The following is a 20592-nucleotide window of genomic DNA, read 5'->3' on the forward strand; positions in this document are numbered from 1 at the left end:
CACAGAATTCCTACCCAGGCCATGTGGCAGTAAGAAGGAACTAGAGAGGAGTCAATCTGTACTGCCTTTTATTACTTTCGTTTGGAACATGAGGAGAGCAACTAACTGCATATATGGACCAACAGACACTACTTGCAACAAATCTCTGGTCTCATGAAGCAGACGCATACCCACATGTGGAATACACATCCGGATCAGCACTCCAAGTTTTTCTTTATTTGAGATGTACAGTAAATTTCCCTTTTAGCATGTATGTTTTCTTCTTCTTTCATCCATATGTGCTTCTTATGTATTGTATCTAATGATTACTCTGTGTTATTCCTTTAGCCCAATTGGGTTGGGATTTCTTTAGTCTTTCTGTGCATATACCTTGTATTTGAAGTTTGTGTGAGGAAGGATTTTCCAGTGGCTAGGGCTCTAGCCTAGGACATGGGAGACCTATGTTCAACTCCCAGTTCCGCCAGACATGTGATCTTGGGTGTTTAGGATAAAATCATTTAAGATTGCGAGGCACTCTGATACTACAGTGATGGGGGACATATAAATACCTAAAAGAGAGATAGAAAACTGGATTGTCAACATATGTGAGGGATAAATGATTCTCAGAACCAAAAAGTTAGAATGAAGACTTTTTACAAAGAATACACAGGAGTGTTATGAGCTAAAAATGTCTGCTTCATGTTGCTGTTTACATTGTTCTAGAAGGGAACAAGCTGCTCACTTTGTCCTCAGAAGGGGAAGAGCCATTAGGATCAAGTCAGACACTAAGTATATGTGTGCACTGCAATGCAAGCCCAGGGTTAGTAGAACTTGAGTTAACAGACCCTCGTGTGTTAACCCAGGGCTTGAGTGTCTACACTCATTTGTAACCCTAGATTAGGACTTGTTCAACCCTGGGCCTCAACCTGGGGCTCCAGTGACTACACTGCATTATGCAGGCCTGAGTCCAACCACCTATATCCCAGACTTCCTAGTGCCATCCCAAAATGTGGTTACTCTAGCCCTTTGGGTTTTTTTGGTGTAGTGTGGGAAAACTGGACTGCCTACCAAACTTGATTGTCCAGAGGACAAAGAAAGTCAGTCCGTAGGATTGTGGAATACTATTCGCACATTCCCAGAGCATGAGTCCAGTAGGGCTGTGTCTACACTGCAAAGCAATAGGGATTGAACCCTGGGATCCAACTTGACTCAGGCTCAGAGCTTCCACCCCCTTGGGGTCCTGGGTCCCTGGTTCTAAGCTCTGGACTAGCATAGATTTGTGTGTAGATGGAAAGGGGGTTAGGTTTGAGCTTGACTTCAAAAGCTGGGTTTACATTGCGGTATAGACATCCCCCAAGTAACTATACCTCCACAAAATGCACCATTCTTTGAAAATACTCTCTAGAAATCTAATACTGGAATCCTGCGTCAAATCCTCCCTTGACCACCAATCATATACACAACATCTGTGCACACCAGTTGGCTCTGGACAGCTCCTGTGGTTCTTGAAGGACTATTTCTTGGCAGTTAATTGTTGTTTTTACTCTAATTGAAAGGTTAATCAAAATCCTTCATATTGTGTGTTGGCTGCATAAACACTGTCTCCACTGATGATGAAACAGATGCTTTACAGCTCACATTTCCCAGGGGGTTCATTTGTTCCATCATTGCGTTCACTTTTCTTCAAGCTACTCTATGCAATACCTGACAGTATTTTGGATAGTTTTCATGGAATGGTGTTACCTTGAAGAGGCTATGACATTCACCTCTTTTTCACTGTTCGATATTTCTGTCAAATAGTAATACATCAACAGCATGGCTGCTGAAGATAGAATAAATTAATCCTAAAGGTGAGGACAGTTATAAAAGGAGACACAAGTAGGGCCAAATCCAGCAGTTCTATTTCAATCCCTAGGCAAAATTTCTCACATTCAATGCTACATTTGCCTGAGTAAAGATGACAGGATTTGTGCTGCAGTAAGTAGCTCTAACAATTTTAGCGGTAAGATCCCAGGCCTGTGAAGGCATATGCATGTGCTTAATTTTATGCACAGTGAGTAGTCCCACTGATTTTTGCCATGAGGAGTTAAGCACACATGAACAGAGGCAGCTAACAGGAGAGTTTCAGAGGTGGTAGCTCCAGCAGCAAATTCTGTGCTCGGAGGTAGAGGGACTTGGTGAATGGTCGGTCTGTGGGCTGTTTGTTGTTCTCTGTATACAGGCTGTGTAGCTGGGCTGTAGGCCTGAGCAAGACCTTGGAGCTTTGATCAGTGTCTTGCTAAGGCTGCAAGGTGCCAGCCCTGTCATATTCTCTTTCCTGCCTGACACCAGAATTTCCTGTGCCTGAAGCACAAACAGGTGGCTGTGCTGGAGGAAAAGATTCTTGAACTGGAGGACAAGTTGAGACACTGTTGAAGAGCTCCTAGACAACCAAGTTCAGGAAACACCAGGAAGGAAGAATTGAGTTGGCTGCAAAGAAAAATTGGTGGGAGAGGGAGTCAGACAGGAAGCCTGACAGTTCATAACCACCAGGAGCAAGTATTTCACACTGGGTGCGATCACTGCTGCAATGCCGTGTCCACTTCTGGTGCGCACAATTCAAGAAAGATGTTGATAAACTGAAGAGGGTTCAGAGAAGAGCCATGAGAATGATTAAAGGATTAGAAGACATGCCTTATAGTGATAAGCTAAATAGATTTTAGCTTCTAGAGTCTAATAAAGAGGTTAAGGGATCTTTTTGTTGTGTCCTCATACTGCCTCTTGCTATATCTGTGCACATATGATTGCCCAATCAGTGCACTCCACCAGGTCACTGGAAGAGCATTCATGCTCAAGCAGATGGCACTGCAGGAGATGCTTCATATTTTGAAGCTCTCTGCCACAGTCCAGGTATTGGGGCCAATGGTGTAGCCCTACTTAATCATCGCATCTCTAGTCTGGCCAGCTCCAGTGCAGAGTTGATTAAGGTAACACCATATAGTCCTGAACTGATCTGTACCAAATGGAAGGTGCTCAACTGTTGGAAGCTGGAGCACACAGGCTACAGGGTTATCCTCTACTCTTGTTTGCCATAACTGAACTCGTCTGGGTGACAATGTTAGGCGTTCAATGGTGGCAAGAAAACTTTGTTGTGACTTCAGTCGCCTCAGCATCCTGTTATATGATACAGTGGATGTCTTGGATCTGTGCATCGCCTTGTGCGTTTGACTCTTAGCGACTTCGTGGCATCTATAAGAAGGAGCAATATCAGCAAGGATGTAGAGGCTGTTGAAGTGAGTAGGCTTAAGGCATCCTGCAATATCGCAGCAGGCAGCGTGAGGGGATTGGGTTCACACTGCACAGACTTATTCAGCAGAGAAGTAGAAAAGGGCCAGTGCTATTGGTTGGAAAATGGACAGGTCAGCATCCCACTTTGATGTAACCAGCTTACTGATAATGTTGTTTCGAATGCCAGCCTGTGCTTTAGTTTTCTCAGTGTGAACTCTACAGGAGAGTGTGCAGTTGAGAGTAACACTGAGGTATAAAATATTTATGGAATGAGTAAATTTCTTTGCATTTGTGCTCGGTTTTTGAGACAGAATGCACTGACTTGTGACTTTACTGGGTTTGCATGCAGTTGGTTGGCTGTATATTATTTGTCTAGGGTGTTAAGTGCATTCACCAGAATACTCTCTAATATGCCAGACTTCTTAGACTGTGTCTCACATAGATCTTCTGCCTAGATACCTTGTGCAGGGTAGCTTGATTGGTCATTTGTGTAGATGTTGAAAAATGTAGGTGCTAAGACACTACCTTATGGGGGGCCCATCCTTCTGTCGTTGCCATTGGCTCCATTTGCCACAAAAGTTCATGAAGAATCTTCTGTTCTCCAGTATGGTCTGTATTAGCTTTGTGAAGTGGTGGCTCTTCATTATCATTGATACCTTGGCAAGGAGCCCATGATGATGGACTGTATCGTAGGTGGCTGAGAAACCAACAAACACCGCTTCTGTAATCAATCCCTTTTCATATCCATCTTTGATACATGGTCAGACGCTGTCCAGTATATAACTGACCCGGGTGAAAACCAGCCTGTCATTGTTAAATGGTTCAATATCTGGTATAAAGAGATATAACGGTAGTTAGATCAGTAGGTTAAGGGGTGACTTGATTACAATCTATCAGTACTAACGTGGGTGTGATGGGGCTGTGGGCTGCAGCCCTGCCTTTACCAAAAGCACAGACTGCACTGAGACCTTCTTGTTTGTAAACACCACTGTGTAGTTTATTTAGTGTTCTAATCTCTCCTCTCATACATAGTGGTGTCTCACACCTTTACACACTGTATCTCAACTTTCTAACCCCTCCTCCAAAAGGAGTATGTGGTAAGGTGTCACTGGCTCTCCTAGCCTTCTATTTCTCTTCTTCTCTTCCCGCCCCCAAGCACTCTTTCCTGTGCCCTTTTGTACAGCTTCCCTATTAACGGGCTAATTGGCTCATTAGGCCCAATCTGGCCTGGTAATCAAGTACACTTCTGTCCAATTAGGCCTTCTCCAGGGGAACCTAATTAATACTAATAGTGACTAGTAGTGCTGCCTTAAATGCTAGCCCTTAGCACTCTGTCACAATGGGGAACAATTATTTAATAATGGGTTCTTCAGTCTAGCAGAGAAAAGTATAACACAATCCAATGGATGGAAACTGAAGCTAAATGAATTTAAACTGGAAATAAGGTGTAAATTCTAATTAATCACTGGAACAATTTACCAATGGTCACGGTGGATTCTTCATCACCAACAATTTTTAAATAAAGAGTGGATTTTTTTTCTAAAAGATCTGTTCTAGCAATTTTTTGGAGAAGTTCTATGACCTGTGTTATACAGGAGCTCAGATTAGAAGAGGATCATAGTGGTCCCTTCTTGCTTATGAACCTATGAATTGCAGGATCAGGGCCTAAGTTTGTTAGTAGATTAATCTTTGTAATGTACTGTGAAGACATGAAGTTCTATAACTGCGCTAAGTACTAGAACTCAGACTGGCATAAATGATTTCGCACTGAAAATATTTCTGCTTCAGAACAATTGCTTTAAATGCAAGGCCAGGAGCAACAAAAGCAGTATTGTTTGTATAACGAAAAGCATCTTAATCCCCACAAACTGATGCATGGCACAGAGAAAATGCTTTTTAAACAACATACAATAGCTAACCCATCAGATTTAATTTTTATATCACATTCTGTGAAATTCATAAACATTTCAGGAACAATACAGTCACTATACCAAAAGGAAATATTACCCCATTCAATTTAAAACAGTTTGTATACAACCATAGAATAATAGAAGTGTAGGACTCGAAGGGACCTCAATAGATCATCTAGTCTAGTCTCCTACTCTCAAGGCAGGGCTATGTAAAAACTAGACCGTTTGAGTGGTGTTTAATCTTAAAAACCTCCAGTGCCAGAGATGCCACATCATCTCTGGGCAATTTGTTCCAGTGCTTAACTACCCTGACAGTTAGGAAGCTTTCAGCCCATTGCTGCTTGTCCTATCCTTAGAAGTTAATGAGAACAATTTTTCTCCCTCCTTCTTGTAACAACTTTTTATGTACATGAAAATCGTAACTAGGTTCTCCCTCATTCTTCTCTTCTCCAGACTAAATAAACCGTTTTTTTTTCAATCTTTCTTTGGATATCACCTTTTTTAGACCTTTAATCATTTTTGTTGCTTTCCTCTGGACTCTCTCCAATTTGTCCATATCTTTCCTGAAATGTGGCGCTCAGAACTACTTCAGCTGAAGACTAATCAGCGCAGAGTGGAGTGGAAGAATTATTTCTTGTGCCTTGCTTACAACACTCCTGCTAATACATTCCAGAATTATGTTTGCTTTTTTTTGCAAGTGTTACACTATTGACTCATATTTAGCTTGTGACCCACTATTAATCCCAGACCCTTTTCCGCAGTACTCCTTCCTAGGCAGTCATTTCCTGTTTTGTATGTTTGCAATTGATTATTCCTTCCTAAGTGGAGTACCCTGCATTTGTTCTTATTGAATTTCATTCTATTTATTTCAGACCATTTCTCTAGTTTGTCTAGATCATTTTGAATTATAATTCTAGCCTCCAAAGCACATGCAATCCCTCCCATCTTGATATTGTCCACAAAATTTACAAGTGTATTTTCTATGCCATTATCTGAATCATTGATGAAGATATTGAACAGAACTGTAACCACGACAGATTCCTGCAGAACTCCACTGAATATGCCCTTCCAGGTTGACTGTGAATCGCTGATGACTAGTCTCTGGGAACAGTTTTCCAACCAGTTATGCACCCACCTTAGAGTAGCTCCATCTACGCTTTATTTCCTGGTTTGTTTATAAGAAAGTCATGTGAGACATTATCAAAACCCTTAGGCTGTCTACACTACAGCATATGTCAGCAAAACGTAAGTTGCTCAGGGTGTGAATATGCCACCCTCCCCCAGAGACATAAGTTACACCGACATAAGCGTTAGCGCTGTTCACACGATGTCGGCAAGAGAACTTCTCCCACTGACATAACTTACACCGCTCATGGAGGTGGGTTTTTTATGCTCACAGGAGAGCTCCCTCCCGTTGGTACAGCTGCGCTGCAGAAGCACTGTCTGTATAGACATATCCTTAGTAAAGCCACGATATACTTCATCTACCGCTTCCCCCATCCACAAGGCTTGTTATCTTGTGAATAAAGCTATTAAGTTGGTTTGACATGATTCATTCTTGACAAATCTATGTTGACTATTACTTATCACCTTATTATCTTCTAAGTGTTTGCAAACTGATTGCTTGATTATTTCCGCCATTATCTTTCTGGGTACTGAAGTTTAAGCTGATTGGTCTGTAAGTCCACAGGTTGTCTTTATTCTCTTTTTTATAGATTGGCACTATATTTGCCCTCTTCTGGTCCTCTGGAATCTCTCCCATTTTCCATGAGTTTTCGAAGATAATCACTAATGGCTCAGATTACTCAGGCAGCTGACTGAGGAGGTTTCTAGGACACATTTCATCAGGCCCTGGTGACTAGAAGACATTTAACTTGTCTAAGCAATTTTTATCTTCCCTAATTTAGCCTCAGATCATTCCTCATTTTCACTGCCGTTCACTGTGTCAGACATCCAATTGCTGCTAACCTTTTTGGTAAAAACTGGAAACAAAAGTTTAGTAATTCTGCCATTTCCACATTTTCTGGTATTGACTCCTCAACCCCGCCGTCATTGAGTAATCGGCCGATCCTATCCTTGGTCTTCCTCTTGCTTCTAATATATTTGTAGAATGTTTTCTTGTTACCCTTTATGTCTCTAGCTAGTTTAGTCTCTTTGGGTATGTCTTCACTACCGGCCAGATTGACAGGCAGCGATCGATCCAGTGGGGAATGATTTATTGCGTCTAGTCTAGACGTGATAAATCGATCCCCGAGCACTCTCATGTCGACTCCTGTACTCCAGCTCGTAGAGAGGCACAGGCAGAGTCAATGGGGGATTGGCAGCTGTTGACTCACCACGGTGAAGACACAACAGTAAGTCGATCTAAGTACATCGACTTCAGCTACGTTATTCATGTAGCTGAAGTTGTGTAATTTAAATCAATCCTTCCCCCTGTCCCCCCATTGTAGGCCAGGCCATTATGTGCCTTCGCCTTTCTAATTTTGTCCCTACATGCTTGTGGTGTTTGTTTATATTCATCATTTGCAATTTGTCCGAGTTTCTACTTTATGTAGGACTCTTTTTTGAGTTTCAGATCATTGACGATCTCCTGATTAAGCCAGTGTGGTTTCTTGCCATACTTCCTATCTTTCCTACACAGTGGGATAGTTTGCTCTTCTGCCTTTATAATGTCTCTTTGAAAAACTGCCAATATACAGTAGAAGTTCCTTACTGCTTGAATGAAAACAATAACCTATCAGAAATACCCAGCCAGTTGACTCCTGCTGCTTTTTCCCACCCCTTTCCTTGACTCCCAGAAGTCTTAAAATTAAAAACAAAAAAAATTCTGTGAAGGTTGATAATTTAAACGTCAAAAATGAGAATTATTTCATTGCTGATCAAACCCTGCAAGAAAGAGATCATATTATGAAGAGTTGCACAACTTGCTGAATGGCATCCCATTTTGGGGTCACAAGGAGGTGGAACTTTGGAAAGTCTCACCATTTTTTTCCTGTTCTGATCCTGGCTAACTTTTGCTCCCTTTCAGCCTCTTGACCTGCCTTGAAGCAAGAGACAACTTATTTCTCATGGCTTTGTCACTTGTGATAGGGCAACCATACCAAAACTCATGCTGATCAAACCTTTGTCACCATTGTCACCATCATGTATTTTCTGTATCCCACACATAAAAATCACTACTCAGAGTAAAAAGATATGAAGTGAAAACTACAATGCTAAAGAAAACTGAAGTGATAGTTCAGGGACCCATTGCCTATGGTGGTAAGAAAACAACAAAGGACAACAGGGCTGTTTCCTTAAATATCCTCACACTTAATTCTCAAATTCTAGAAATGTACACAGTGTACCAACATTGACTGCTTTCTAAACAGTTTCAGAGCTCTTACTGACAATGTACACATGCTCAAGAGTGAGAATTTGCAGAGGCAATTCTCAATGAAGAATCAATATTTATTTTGAATTAAACAAGTTTCAACAAAAAATTCCAATAGATACTATTTGAACTGGCAAAAAAAAAAAAAAATTCTGAACTCAAAATTTTATCCAGCTCTAAGATCAGCAGTAAACAGACTGTATAGTTTGAAGATCTCATGTATTATAGTTACCCGAAGGAGGAGCAAAAAAATGCTTAAGAAATCACATTAAAGAGTGCAGAACTCTAGTTCAGCAAGGTACTTAACCATATGCCCAACTTTAAACATTCCCAGAAGGGAAGCAACAGAGAAAGAAGTCAATTACCACAAAGATTTAATGCATTCTCTAAAACACAAAATGCATAGTTTTAAATACTTATATAAATTAAATAGCATGATATAAACTGAGCTTTCTATGGACAAACTGAAGATCAGCTTTGCTCACTTTTTGATATTACTATCTTTGCAAAATCTTCTCAACAAGTGGTGTCTAAATAAGAATATAGTACCTGCTAAAAAACATGGTTAGATACTGTTCAAAATACTTTTGAGCAATTTACAGAGCACACTTAAATGCAAGAGTTACACTGGGTCAGCATGCATGGTCCTTCACAAGCAAACAGAATGCCTCTCTCCTGAAGAGTTTAACATAATTGTTTGCTGATTAAGCAAAATGCAGGTCCTCTCAGACTGGGTTTTTTATCTATTTGTTGATCGGGATTAAGAATCTAAAGTGATAAAGTAGATGTAATGGCATGTGTATTGTAAGAACAGTTCACTTTTGATAAAATACAAGTTAAAAATAATTGAGAGATTTTAAAAATTTATTTCATAAAATTGATTATACAGAAGAAAGTTATCACAACAGAGTTATGAGTGTGTGGGCTGTAGTCACTCCCTCCTCCAAGTTTATAAATGCGTTGGAAGGAACACATTTATACACTTACAAGAATTTCCGTTTAATTTACCTGGCTTTTATATATTAACATACCCCCAAAAATAAACTTAAAATCTTACACCATGTGGAAAAATGATTCACTTTCTTTTACCAGAGTGCCATAACTGCACCATATTTAAAAAAACACCACTAAAATTTAGAGTAAAACATTTATAGTACATTTATTTAAAACTTGGGCAAAACACCAATATAAAAGAAAATAGAGTGTAAGAAATAAAAATAAAGTACAAAACATTTTCAATCTTAAGAGACAGCAATCCCTTATTTTTATTTTCACATCCAAATTTTCCTTTAGGTTGAAGTACCATAGTTAAAATATTTAAAAACTAGCAAACTAATTATGATATCTAAAATGGGATTTTTTAAAACAGTAGTATCATACAAAACATAGTAAATTATGTTTCCTCATAATAAAAGTACACATCCTAAAAAAGATGCAGTTTTTTTGCTTTCCTGCTTTGAACTGCTCATCATCCCAAGGAACATGGCTGGAAAACAGCATTCACAGGAAGTATTAGTTACTTTACATGGTGGCTGGAACAGCTAGATTTAATGCTCCAAGGACTCCGAAGCAATAAGGCATTTTACAATCCATCAAGTAAATTTATATGTAAGTTTTTGTTAAGGGAAAACAACTCTGAAAAATTAGTGCAGAAAAAAATGTACATAAAACTAACTCAAAGTAGTATAATATTTGCTTTTCTTAGGCGAATATTACTGATGAGCTATTTGCTACTTCTAGAAACCACTGACAAATAGAATTCATACTTTTGCTTAAAGTGTTGCTATTGTTATGTTCAACCTACTTTTTTTCTGTTCAGAGTAATAATCTTTTCTAGAATATACTTCAAAAAAGCCACACATTTTTTAAGGCCCTCGCCCCCATAATGAATTACATCGTATTTATGTAGTACCCTCTTTACCCATCGTTAATACATTATTGCAATCCAAAAATGTTTAGTTTCAGTAATCAGGATAAAATCTGTCATTTAAAATTAATTATTCATATCATTCCCCAACTCAACTACCCCATAGGGTTCTCTGTTTCAGGGGAATCCAAAGTAATCTGTCAAGTACACCTCTACCCTGATATAATGCTGTCTTTGGGAGCCAAAAAATCTTACTGCGTTATAGATGAAACCATGCTATAGCGAACTTGCTTTGATCTGCCAGAGTGCCCAGCCCCGTCCCCCCGGAGCGCTGCTTTACTGCATTATTTCTGAATTTGTGTTATATTGGGTAGTGTTACATCAGAGTCGAGGTGTACTGGGAAAACAGCAAGTATGTTCTCCACAAATCCACCCAAATCTTAAATTCAAGACAAAGCAATCAGTGTCTAGATAGGTTCAACTGTGCAAAAAGGGAGGATGAATATGACAGAGGATACTACACGTATGAGTGATTGGAAAAAAGTCACCAAATCCATTTCACTTTAAATTGAACCTACATCTCCAGAAACCACAGAATAACGTAGTAACTTACCTTGTTTCCTAGTATATAAATACATTTAGTAAAACCATAGAACCTTTCCTAACAATCACATTTCTTGGTTTTCATATAAAAAGGATATGATTCATAATCCAGTGTTTGAGTAAGTACTCCAGTCAGAACAAACTCAGCATTATGGACATCTAGAAATATTTAAAAATATGTAAGATTAATATACTACAGAGAGCCGCCTTCACTCTACATCGCAAGGAGCATGGGGGATCAGCTGACATATGTCCACTGACAGACCTAGAATTGAACACTGAAGAACTGGAAGGCAGACATTCTCAGTGGGATTGTTTTAGTTTGACCCTATTTCCTCTACCAGTGAGGCACAGCTCAAGTATACTGACTTGGCCTATCTGCTTGACCACTTGCCCGAAATGGGCCCTGTCCTGCACAAAGTTTTGTTTTGAGAAGAACCCTGTAAATCACTGAAGCACCATAGGAGTGCAGTTCAGTCAATGAAGCATTACAGGAGTGCAGGGGAGAGAGGCTCTCCACATGGAGTTCAGCACAGGATCAAAGCTTTGGTTAGGAAGGTTGTGTGATTTTTTTTGTCTGAAGTGTGATTTAATGTTGGTTATTACACTGGGTCCATATTTTGTGGCTACTGTATGTAGATGTGCAAGTATTGCCTGTGTGGATCCCATTGTTGGTGTTTGGGCATCTCATACATGCAGGTTCAGAAAGTTTGGCCAGCAGTGTCAACTGGGTCTGCACATGCACCTTGCATGTCCCAGTTCCCCAAACCTGAGGGCATAAAAGGGAGTGCAGCCCCAACTGAAAGTGAATTCTCTCTGACTGCCTATGGCTTCGAGTTGGAACTGCATACAGTCCTCCCTGCTACATGCAGCAGATTTAGAACTTCTCTGTTTATCCCCTCTCTAGTGCAGGATTAGTTTTAGTGTTTGAAGTGTTCTTCTGTCCTGTTGACAAATTTATTGTCTTTGGATCTTTCAGAATTGGTACCAAGGCAATTCCCCCACCTCACAATAAACACAGACCCATGTATCGATTGGGGTGACGGGCATGAGTGAGTGAGTGAAGTGTTGAAGCCCTGCCCTTCAATGATGGCCTCTTATCAGTCATAGGTGGGTCTATGAAATGGTTTCTCACCATGTGGTTTTTAGGGGGACACATCTCAATGGGTGCTCCACTCTGTGTACTTGAATGCCTTGTGCCTTTGTTCAGAGATTTCACATAGCAGTGTCCGTTCGGCCTACACATATGCTACGTAGTCTCATGCTCCACACCGAGCGCTGCATATAGCACTGTGCAGAACTGCCCTCAGTTCCTTCTTTACTGAGAAGCTCCATAGCAGACAACTCCAAAGTAGAGAGGAAGGAGGGCGAATAGTGAAGCACCCATAGGGAAACACCTCTCAAAGAACAAGTTACTGCACTGAATAACCATTTCTTCTCATCTGACTAGTGTCTCTGTCTGTGCTCCATTCTAGGCGACTACTGAGCAGTTCCCCTTAAGGAGGAGGGGCTTCAGAGTTGAGTCCATATTGAATAAAGTATAACAGAGCCATACACAGCAGAGTGACATAACTGTTGATAGTGGGGGGCAATTCTGAAAGATTTAGTCCCGTCAAGACAGAAGGCCAGGGATCTTCTGACTGGTAGAAATTCAGGGAGAAGTTGTAATGTGATTTTATCTTTGAAAAATATAGTGAAAGAGGGGGTACGAAATAACGGCCTCTATTTCCCCAACTCGTCGAGCTGATGTGATGGCTACCAAGAAAGCCATTTTCATCGATAAATGGAGGAGTATACATGTAGCCAGTGGTTTGAACAGAGCTCTCATAAGACATTTAAGAACCAAGCTAAGGTCCCAAATTGGAGCAGGATGATTGACTTGCGGAAAGAGATTTTGGAATCCCCTGAGGAATCTCATTGTAACTGGGTAAGCAAGCATGGAATAATCCTTTACTGAGTAGTGGAAGGCTGTGATGGCTGCTAGGTGGACCCTAGTGGAGCTCAGCGACAAACCCAAGTTTTTGTTTTTTTTTTTACTTCTAGGATGTATTTCCAGTGTATCTGACAGCAATGAGGTTGCCAGTGGAAAGGTCATGCCAGCAGTGAAATTTTGTCCATTTCTGCAAGTAAGTGTAGCGCCCTCACTGCTTCCTGCTGTGTAACTGTACTCTTTTTACTCCCTCCAAACAGATTGTCTCTAAACCTGTGAACAATCGACTAGCCATGCTTTGAGGCAAAGGACTTAAGAGACTGGGGCAAACGATCTTCTCATGTTCTTGGGAGATAAGATAAAGAATGGTCCAGAGAATGATTGGTGAGCAAGCAGCCAGCTGTATGAGGTAAGGAAACCATGACTTTCTGGGCCAGGTTGGAACTCTTAGAATAACTCTGCCTTTGTCCTTTTCATCTTGAGCAGAACTTTGGAGATTAAAGGTGTCAGCAGGAACGCATACAACAGACCTGATGACCACTGATGGTGACAGGATTGCTGACCCTGCCTACCTCTGGAGAGGAACTGAGCACATTTCTTGTTTCTGGCTGTGGCAAACAGGTCTTTTCAAAGGATGCTCCATTGCCAAAATATGTGGTGAAATACAATGGAATCTATTTCTCACTCATGTTCCTGAGAAGTGCCTACTGAGTGTATCCGCAGTCATAATCTGAGCGCCTGGAAGATAAGCTGCTGTGATGGTTAAAACAGAACATGCATGACTTTTTGTCCATCATGACCTTTATGTGTTTGCCTTGATCAATGGTAGAAATTGGAGACAGGCATATCTGACTACCCTGAGCTCTAGGAGGTTGATGTCAAAAGAAGCCTCCTGAGGGGTCCACCTGGTCTGGGCCATGTGCGTGTCCAGATGTGCTCCCCAACCTAGCAGGGATGCATTGCTTGTTATAACAATTATTGAGGAACTGTAGGCAAAAGGGACTCCTATGTAGACATTGTGAGATTCCTTCAACAAAGGTGGGTATGGAAAGTAATGTCGTTAGTCTGTGTTTGCCTGGTAAATAAACAGTCCTGAGCCACCCTTGAAGGCAATGCATTCACATTCTTAAATGATCTGTAAATGAAAGGGCCAACTGCTATATGTCTCAACAGCTGTAGACCGTTCTTGACTGGAGTCTGTGGGCTGTTCTGGATTGTGCTATGTTGGATAGAACCATGAATCTGTAAATTCGGAGGTAGGCTCTTGCTGCTATTGAATCAAAATTAGCTCCTATGAATTCTAACCCTTGTACAGATAAAGGACTTTTGAATGTTCAATTGTAGGCCCAGTCCGAGGAAGAGGTTCATGGCCTTGCAAGTAGCCAGTGAAGTTTTGTCATGGGAGCAAGCCATCGTCAGGCTTTCAGAAACCAATTGTCTAGGTAAGAGAACACCAGAATTCCTTTTCTGAGGAGGTGTGCTGCTACTACTGATGTAACCTTTGAAAAGATCCTTGGGGCAGATGAGAAACCAAAAGGGAATCCGGTTCTGAAAGTGGTGATGACCAACAGTAAAACATAGGAATCTTTTGCGAGATAGGTGGATCGCTATATGGAAATATGCATCCTGAAAGTCAAAGACTCAGACTCAATCCCCTTGATCCAGAGATGGAATTATGGCCGCAAGTGTCACCACTCTGAAATTTTGTGCCTTCACAAATGTGTTGCGTTGCCTTACATCTAGGATAGGCTTCCAAGTGCCATTCGTTTTTTTTTTTTTTTTTTTTTTTGGAACCAGGAAGAACCTGGAATAAAAACCTTTCCCTCTGTGCTGCATGAGAACAGGTTCTATAGCACCCAAGAGTAGGAGAGAGCCTTTCTTATTTTAGAAGGGGGCTCACAAGAGGGTTCCCTGAAGAGGGATGGGGAAGGGGGAGAAGTGACCTGGATGGAGTACTGAACGTAGAAGATTTCCAAAACCCACCTGTTCGTAGTGATAAGACTCCCAAGCCCATCGAAAGCGGTAAAGGCAGTTGCCGAAGGGAGGAACACAAGTGAATCACTGCAGTTGGTACGAATGGGGATGGAAGCTCAGCACCTTGACCTCCCTGTCAAAATTAGTGTTTCAAGGTGGAAGGGTGAGAGGTCAAAGGTTGGGAAATCGGTAGTTTTTTCCTCTGGAATCTCTTTCTTGTGTTAAGATTCATATGATCTCTGGGAGCTTGAGAACTGGGCAGGGCAGAATCTCTGCACTGTGTGGAACTTACTAAACTTTCTCTTGTGGGTAGATGTATAAATCCGCAAAGAACACAAAGTAGCCCTAGAGTCATTTAACATATGCAGAGATTTGTCTGTGCTGTCAGCAGTTTAGTGTCGTCAAAAGGGAGGTCTATGACCATATTCTGGACCTCTTTTGGAAATCTGGAGAGCTGCAGCCAGGAGACCCTCTTTATAACTACCGCTGTAGAAACTGAACGAGCAGCTGTATCAACAGTGTCGACAGAGGCCTGCAGAAATGTTTTGGCAAGAAGCTGGCCTTCTGCAATAATTGCTTGAAACTGTTCTCTTTGCTCTTTGGTAGATGCTCAAAGGAATTCAGCTTGGTATAATTTGTATAGTTGTACTTTGCCATCAATGCCCGGCAGTTGGCAATTCTGACCTGAAAAGTATCTGACAAACAAGATTTTCTACTGAACAAATTGAGATGTTTATGATCTCTAGCACAGAGCATACATTTAGTGTGGTGCTGCCTTCCATGTACATTAACCACCTGGACCACCAGGGAGTTAGGAGAGGGATATGAAAATAAAAATTCTGAATACTTACAGGGGACATATTTCTTATCCACTCTCTTGCACAAGGTGGAAGTGTGGAAAGGGTGTGCAAGATAAGCTTTGCAGGGTCTAGGAGGGCCTCGTTAATAGGCAGGGTGATGTGGGCCAATGAAGTTGTATGAAGGATGTCAAGAAGCTTATGATATAGCTCTTTAACCTCCTCAAGAAGGATCTTCAAAGAATCAACAATTCTCCTGGTGATAAGGTTCGGGAACTGCCTAAAATTTTCTGCCAAGGATGGTGGAGGTAGCATAACAGCTTTATCCAGGGATTAAGAAGAGATGTTGGCTGGTGGAAAGACCTCTTCATCAGCCCTAGCTTCCTGTTCCTCAAAAGTTTCTTCCTGAGATTCTGGTCTCCCAGAGAGAGAGGGTGATGAAGGCTACCTATCCCTATGACAGGTAGTACTTGAGGCCCTAGAGAATTGCTGATGGTAGGCCGCTCAGGGGCCCAGTATGGCCAATGGGGTGGCACATATAGCATGGGTGGAGGCATCCATGGGTGCCTGTACCAGTGAGACGGTGGCTTCATCTTTCATGAATGAGATTAAATTCCTCAGACTTCTGGAAAAATGCCTTTATAAGGGTGGAGAGGACAGCCTTGGACAGATATTTGAGAGACCAAGGCAAGATCTCCATCAGAATCCTCCTCTTCCAGATCATTCTGGAGTGGTGGAGCACTGGAAGAAACAGAAGGTAAAATTGTCTGTACCCGACAGATGTCAAGAGAGCTGCAGGTCTTTGGTACCGACAGCAGATCAGAGTCAAGCAATGGTGAGTCAGGCATCTTGGACATAGTGAGGTCTTGGGGAAAACAAAACTCCCGGAGTACCGAGAGTGTTGTCAGTACCACATCAATGGCCTGAGCCAAAGTAACAGTGGCTGAGGGAGTTGAGGGTACTATGTGTCTCAAATGCTCTGAAGACCAATGGGTGCTGAACTGGTTGGCGTCCTTGGCCACTGCGGCTTCTCTAAGGTAGATTTCCTACCTGGAGAATTCAAGGCACTATCCTTGGAAGACTTATGAGAGGAATCATGGGTTTTCCTCTTAGATACCCTTAAAGAGTGCAGCTGGAAGACAGTAGAGGTAGCCCACTTACTCGGAGACCAACATATAGAGGGGGTCCCTTGTCCTGGTGGAATGAGTTCTCCATGAGGAGCTGAAGTCTGATCCCATTTTTTTCTGGCTCTAGATATTTAATGCCAGGCAGAAGTTGAACTTTTGGGATATATGAGGTTCCCTAAGGCAATGGATGTGCTGGGAGTGTCTGTCACACACCGGCATTTTTCCCGCCATGATAGGTAGCGTTTGAAATCAGGATAACCAGGCATACCCATATATATAATAGTCGTTGTTAGTGTAGTTATATATTACTACACATTAACAACTATAATAAACTAACTATTATAAGAGCTATGGGGTCACAGTTGAGGTAAAAATCAATACAGATGACTGCTAAGGCTCTGTCTCAGACTGAGGCAGTTGAGAAGGAACTGAGGGTGGTTCGCCCACAGAACACTATATAATCACAGTGTGGAGCATGAGACTGGGTGACACATATGCACAGGCCAAATGGACACTTATGTGAAATCTCCAATTACAGGTGCAGAAGAAGCAAGCGCACCTAGAACGACGCACCCGTAGGGACACTACTTGAAGAAAAACTGTTGATTACTCTGCCTTGGAGACAATGACAACTTCAAAATCACATTTCCATCTGAAAATGCTGTACCTACTATTTAAATTATAATGATTTTCTGAGAGATACAAAGATCAGAAAATAAACCTAAAACAGAGAAAGATATGCGGCTTGTGCATTTGTTGGTAGTCTACTGCATTTCCTGTCTTATGAATTGGTATGATGACTAACATGCAGTCTTTTTGGTCCTGGAAGAGTATTTTGCAGTAGCAGAGCTGAAACTGAAAGGCAGCAGAAAATTTGCATATCAAGATGGCAGGAAGAATAAGGCGACAGTAACAGGCCTGCTCAAACATCAGCAAGTAAGCAGAAAAGCCCTATATATTTTATTTTAAAACTGAGGACATACTATTAAAAAGGTGCTTCATCACATCTGATTCCTTTAACTGTATTTTAATCTCTGACTGTTACCAGTATTGGGTGTATGTACTTATACAATGAAAAATAAATACAGTAAGCAAATTATGAATTGGAATTCTATTAGCAGTTCACACGTACCTATGCCTCTGGCAAAATATTCTCGACATAAGTGAAGATCATTTTCACAGGATATCAAGATTATCGCTGACAAACTCTAAATTAAAAAAAATACTAAATATGAGTTCAAAGAAAGAACAATATATTTTATACATAATTTTCAGAAAGCCAAGTGATCTTGTACTCACTTTGTTTTGCTTGTGTTCCATAAGTTTTCGAAAAGAAGGTTGTTTGGATAATACTTTTCCTCCTGCACAGTCCACAATTGCCTTCATGGTGGAAAGGCTAGGACAAATTCCAGGTGTAATGTAAAAATATTTCCCCTAAAAACAAAAATCTTTTTTAAAAAAATACATACATACACATATATAAATAAAATGTAAAAAAGGGAAAGTGAAGAGTACAACTTTTGATCCGTTAGCATCTGTGTATAGTGCTGATATCCACTATAATGCAAAGGTCATTTTATAAATTATGAAGCAGATCTTCAGCTGGTGTAAACTGTCATAGCTCTTAATGGAGCTATTACAACTTACACTAGCTGAAGATCTGCCCCTATTTACCTCAAATCTTTCTGTGACACTTACAATGAGCATAAAACCTTCAAATGATAAATATTTTCTTAATGAATATTAAACAGCAGTCTGGTAAGGATGCAGAAAGAAATACCCTATTTCAACTGTGTGGTTGGCCAATGGCTTGCAAAAGGACTTCTACAAAGAAAAGGTGAGTTATTTTCCAATTTATAACCACTAAATTTCTATTTCTATCTAATTTCTATCTATCTAGTTTCACTGACAATTTCTTATTGTCCAGTTTATAACCACTAGTTTCTATTGTCTGCCAACAAAACTGCAACTAGCTTTCTGCCTGCTTGAGACTCTTAATATAGGTGATTATATAAAGTATATTTTATCTATTCCTACTTGCTAGAGGGAAGATGTATTCTTGCCATCTGAACTGGTAAAGAGATGCTATTTTAACTTCTTTGATCCTCCAGCCAACTTTACTTCCAGAAAAAAAACTGAAATTTTACATTATTTTTGAATTCTGAATTTCTGACTGAACTATGCCAGGTGCAAAAGCTTCTATGCTCAATCCCTAAAGAGTTATTTTGGCATGCCTCAAGTGACAGATTAAAAAAAAAATGCTTAAGTAAATTGGTCTCTGTTAAAACAACACTTCTACTCCAAATCCAAAATTGTTTCTTATAATACACAATCCTGGGACAAAGTTCAGGAAAGTCATCTTTTAGATGAGGTATGTCTCATTATGTATTGCTCTCAGGACAAAGGTGAATGGTTTTCTTGTTTGCTGTGAAAACATAGCACAGAAAGGCCAACTTTTTCTTTACGTATAAGAATAAAACCAATAGTATATAGATGTAGTGTATTCCAATAGCAATACTATCTGACACATGATTTTAGTAATTTTAAGGTTATTTCACTGTAAGGTTTACATGAAATATTTAGAAATCTACCTATACAAATATTCTTAGAAGAATCCATATCATTCTGCTCTTAACAGGAGTCTGAAAGTAAAGTGATTATACAGATGAAACTAGCTTGCATATATGTTTTCTACTAAGAAGTTAAACTGCTTTAAAAGATTATGAAACTGCATTAAAACGTTGGTTCTAAGTGGAACTCTAATTCAATGCTAACAATAAAAATGTCACACTTGTATCAGCATTGTGCAGAAAACATATATGCAAGATTGTTTCCCCTATAAGTACATGTATACATTTCAGCTAATAGCAATAACACACTCTAGAGAGTTCTTTCATTTGGTTTTAGACACTGAAGCTTTTAGCCTTTTGTGTTACTCTGCCTTCTTGCATATGCGCATGCCTACCAGGAAAGCTGTTTTATTACTTAAACACATGTTTGGGAAAAGCATTGATAATTATCAGAAAAATACATTCAAGATTGATCAAATGAGTGACCAAGCATGTTCTGTCTTTTACTGTAGCAATGAAAAAATATATGTATTTACGCAGGTTATTAAAAAGTGTGTACCTTAAAAAGTGGAGCCACTTGTGCTCTCTTTAGAGACTCCTCTAAACTGAAGCAGAAAAGCACCTCAGCTTCTGCATCTCGGAGCATGAAGTTCTGCTCATCTGGAAAAGAAAATATAAATGTTACAAATGTGACAAGGGAAGAAAATATGTCAACATAACCCTTTACCCACATTAAAACCTTATTTCAAATTATTGTAAAAAACTAATGGTAAAAAATTTGGTAAAATGAGCATAATCTCATTGCTTTTAATAAAAAACTGCCTTTTATTGAAGTCAAGCTACTAAAAAATGTTGTCCCTTTAAAAGTTACGACCCCTGTATAAAATATATTATTTAATTTTACTATTATTATTGAGGATCAACCAAAATTACTGACAAAAGTTCTTAATATATTTCTGTATTTTTGTTGTTTACTTTGTACATTTGACAGTATTTCCTAACCTATAGGGGCTCCAAAACTTCTGTATTGGAGAGCTTCAAGCCACATTAAAGCATTTATCCCCATTTATGAAAACAAAGGCACAAAGTGGTTAACTGAATTGTGCCCAAGACACAAAGGAAATCTGTGACAGCTCATGGAACTGACTCCCAGTGCACAGCCTTATCCACATGGCAATCTTTTCATTTGTTTCCC

General features: G+C 40.2%; 1 protein-coding gene across 1 annotated transcript in view; it reads right to left on the minus strand.

Moving 5' to 3' along the window:
* Positions 1-9375: 9375 nt before the first annotated feature.
* PAXIP1 (PAX interacting protein 1) overlaps positions 9376-20592 on the minus strand; it is a 96797-nt gene continuing 85580 nt past the window's right edge. Inside the window, exons 17-21 of the mRNA XM_050940405.1 lie at positions 19957-20057; positions 18127-18261; positions 17960-18035; positions 11094-11158; positions 9376-10133 (exon numbers count right to left, since the gene is read on the minus strand). Coding sequence (XP_050796362.1) covers positions 10122-10133; positions 11094-11158; positions 17960-18035; positions 18127-18261; positions 19957-20057 — 389 coding nt within the window. The 3' untranslated portion in view covers positions 9376-10121. The remainder of the gene's footprint in view (positions 10134-11093; positions 11159-17959; positions 18036-18126; positions 18262-19956; positions 20058-20592) is intronic.

Source organism: Gopherus flavomarginatus, chromosome 2 (genome assembly GCF_025201925.1).
Source record: "Gopherus flavomarginatus isolate rGopFla2 chromosome 2, rGopFla2.mat.asm, whole genome shotgun sequence".
Classification (NCBI taxonomy): domain Eukaryota; kingdom Metazoa; phylum Chordata; order Testudines; family Testudinidae; genus Gopherus; species Gopherus flavomarginatus.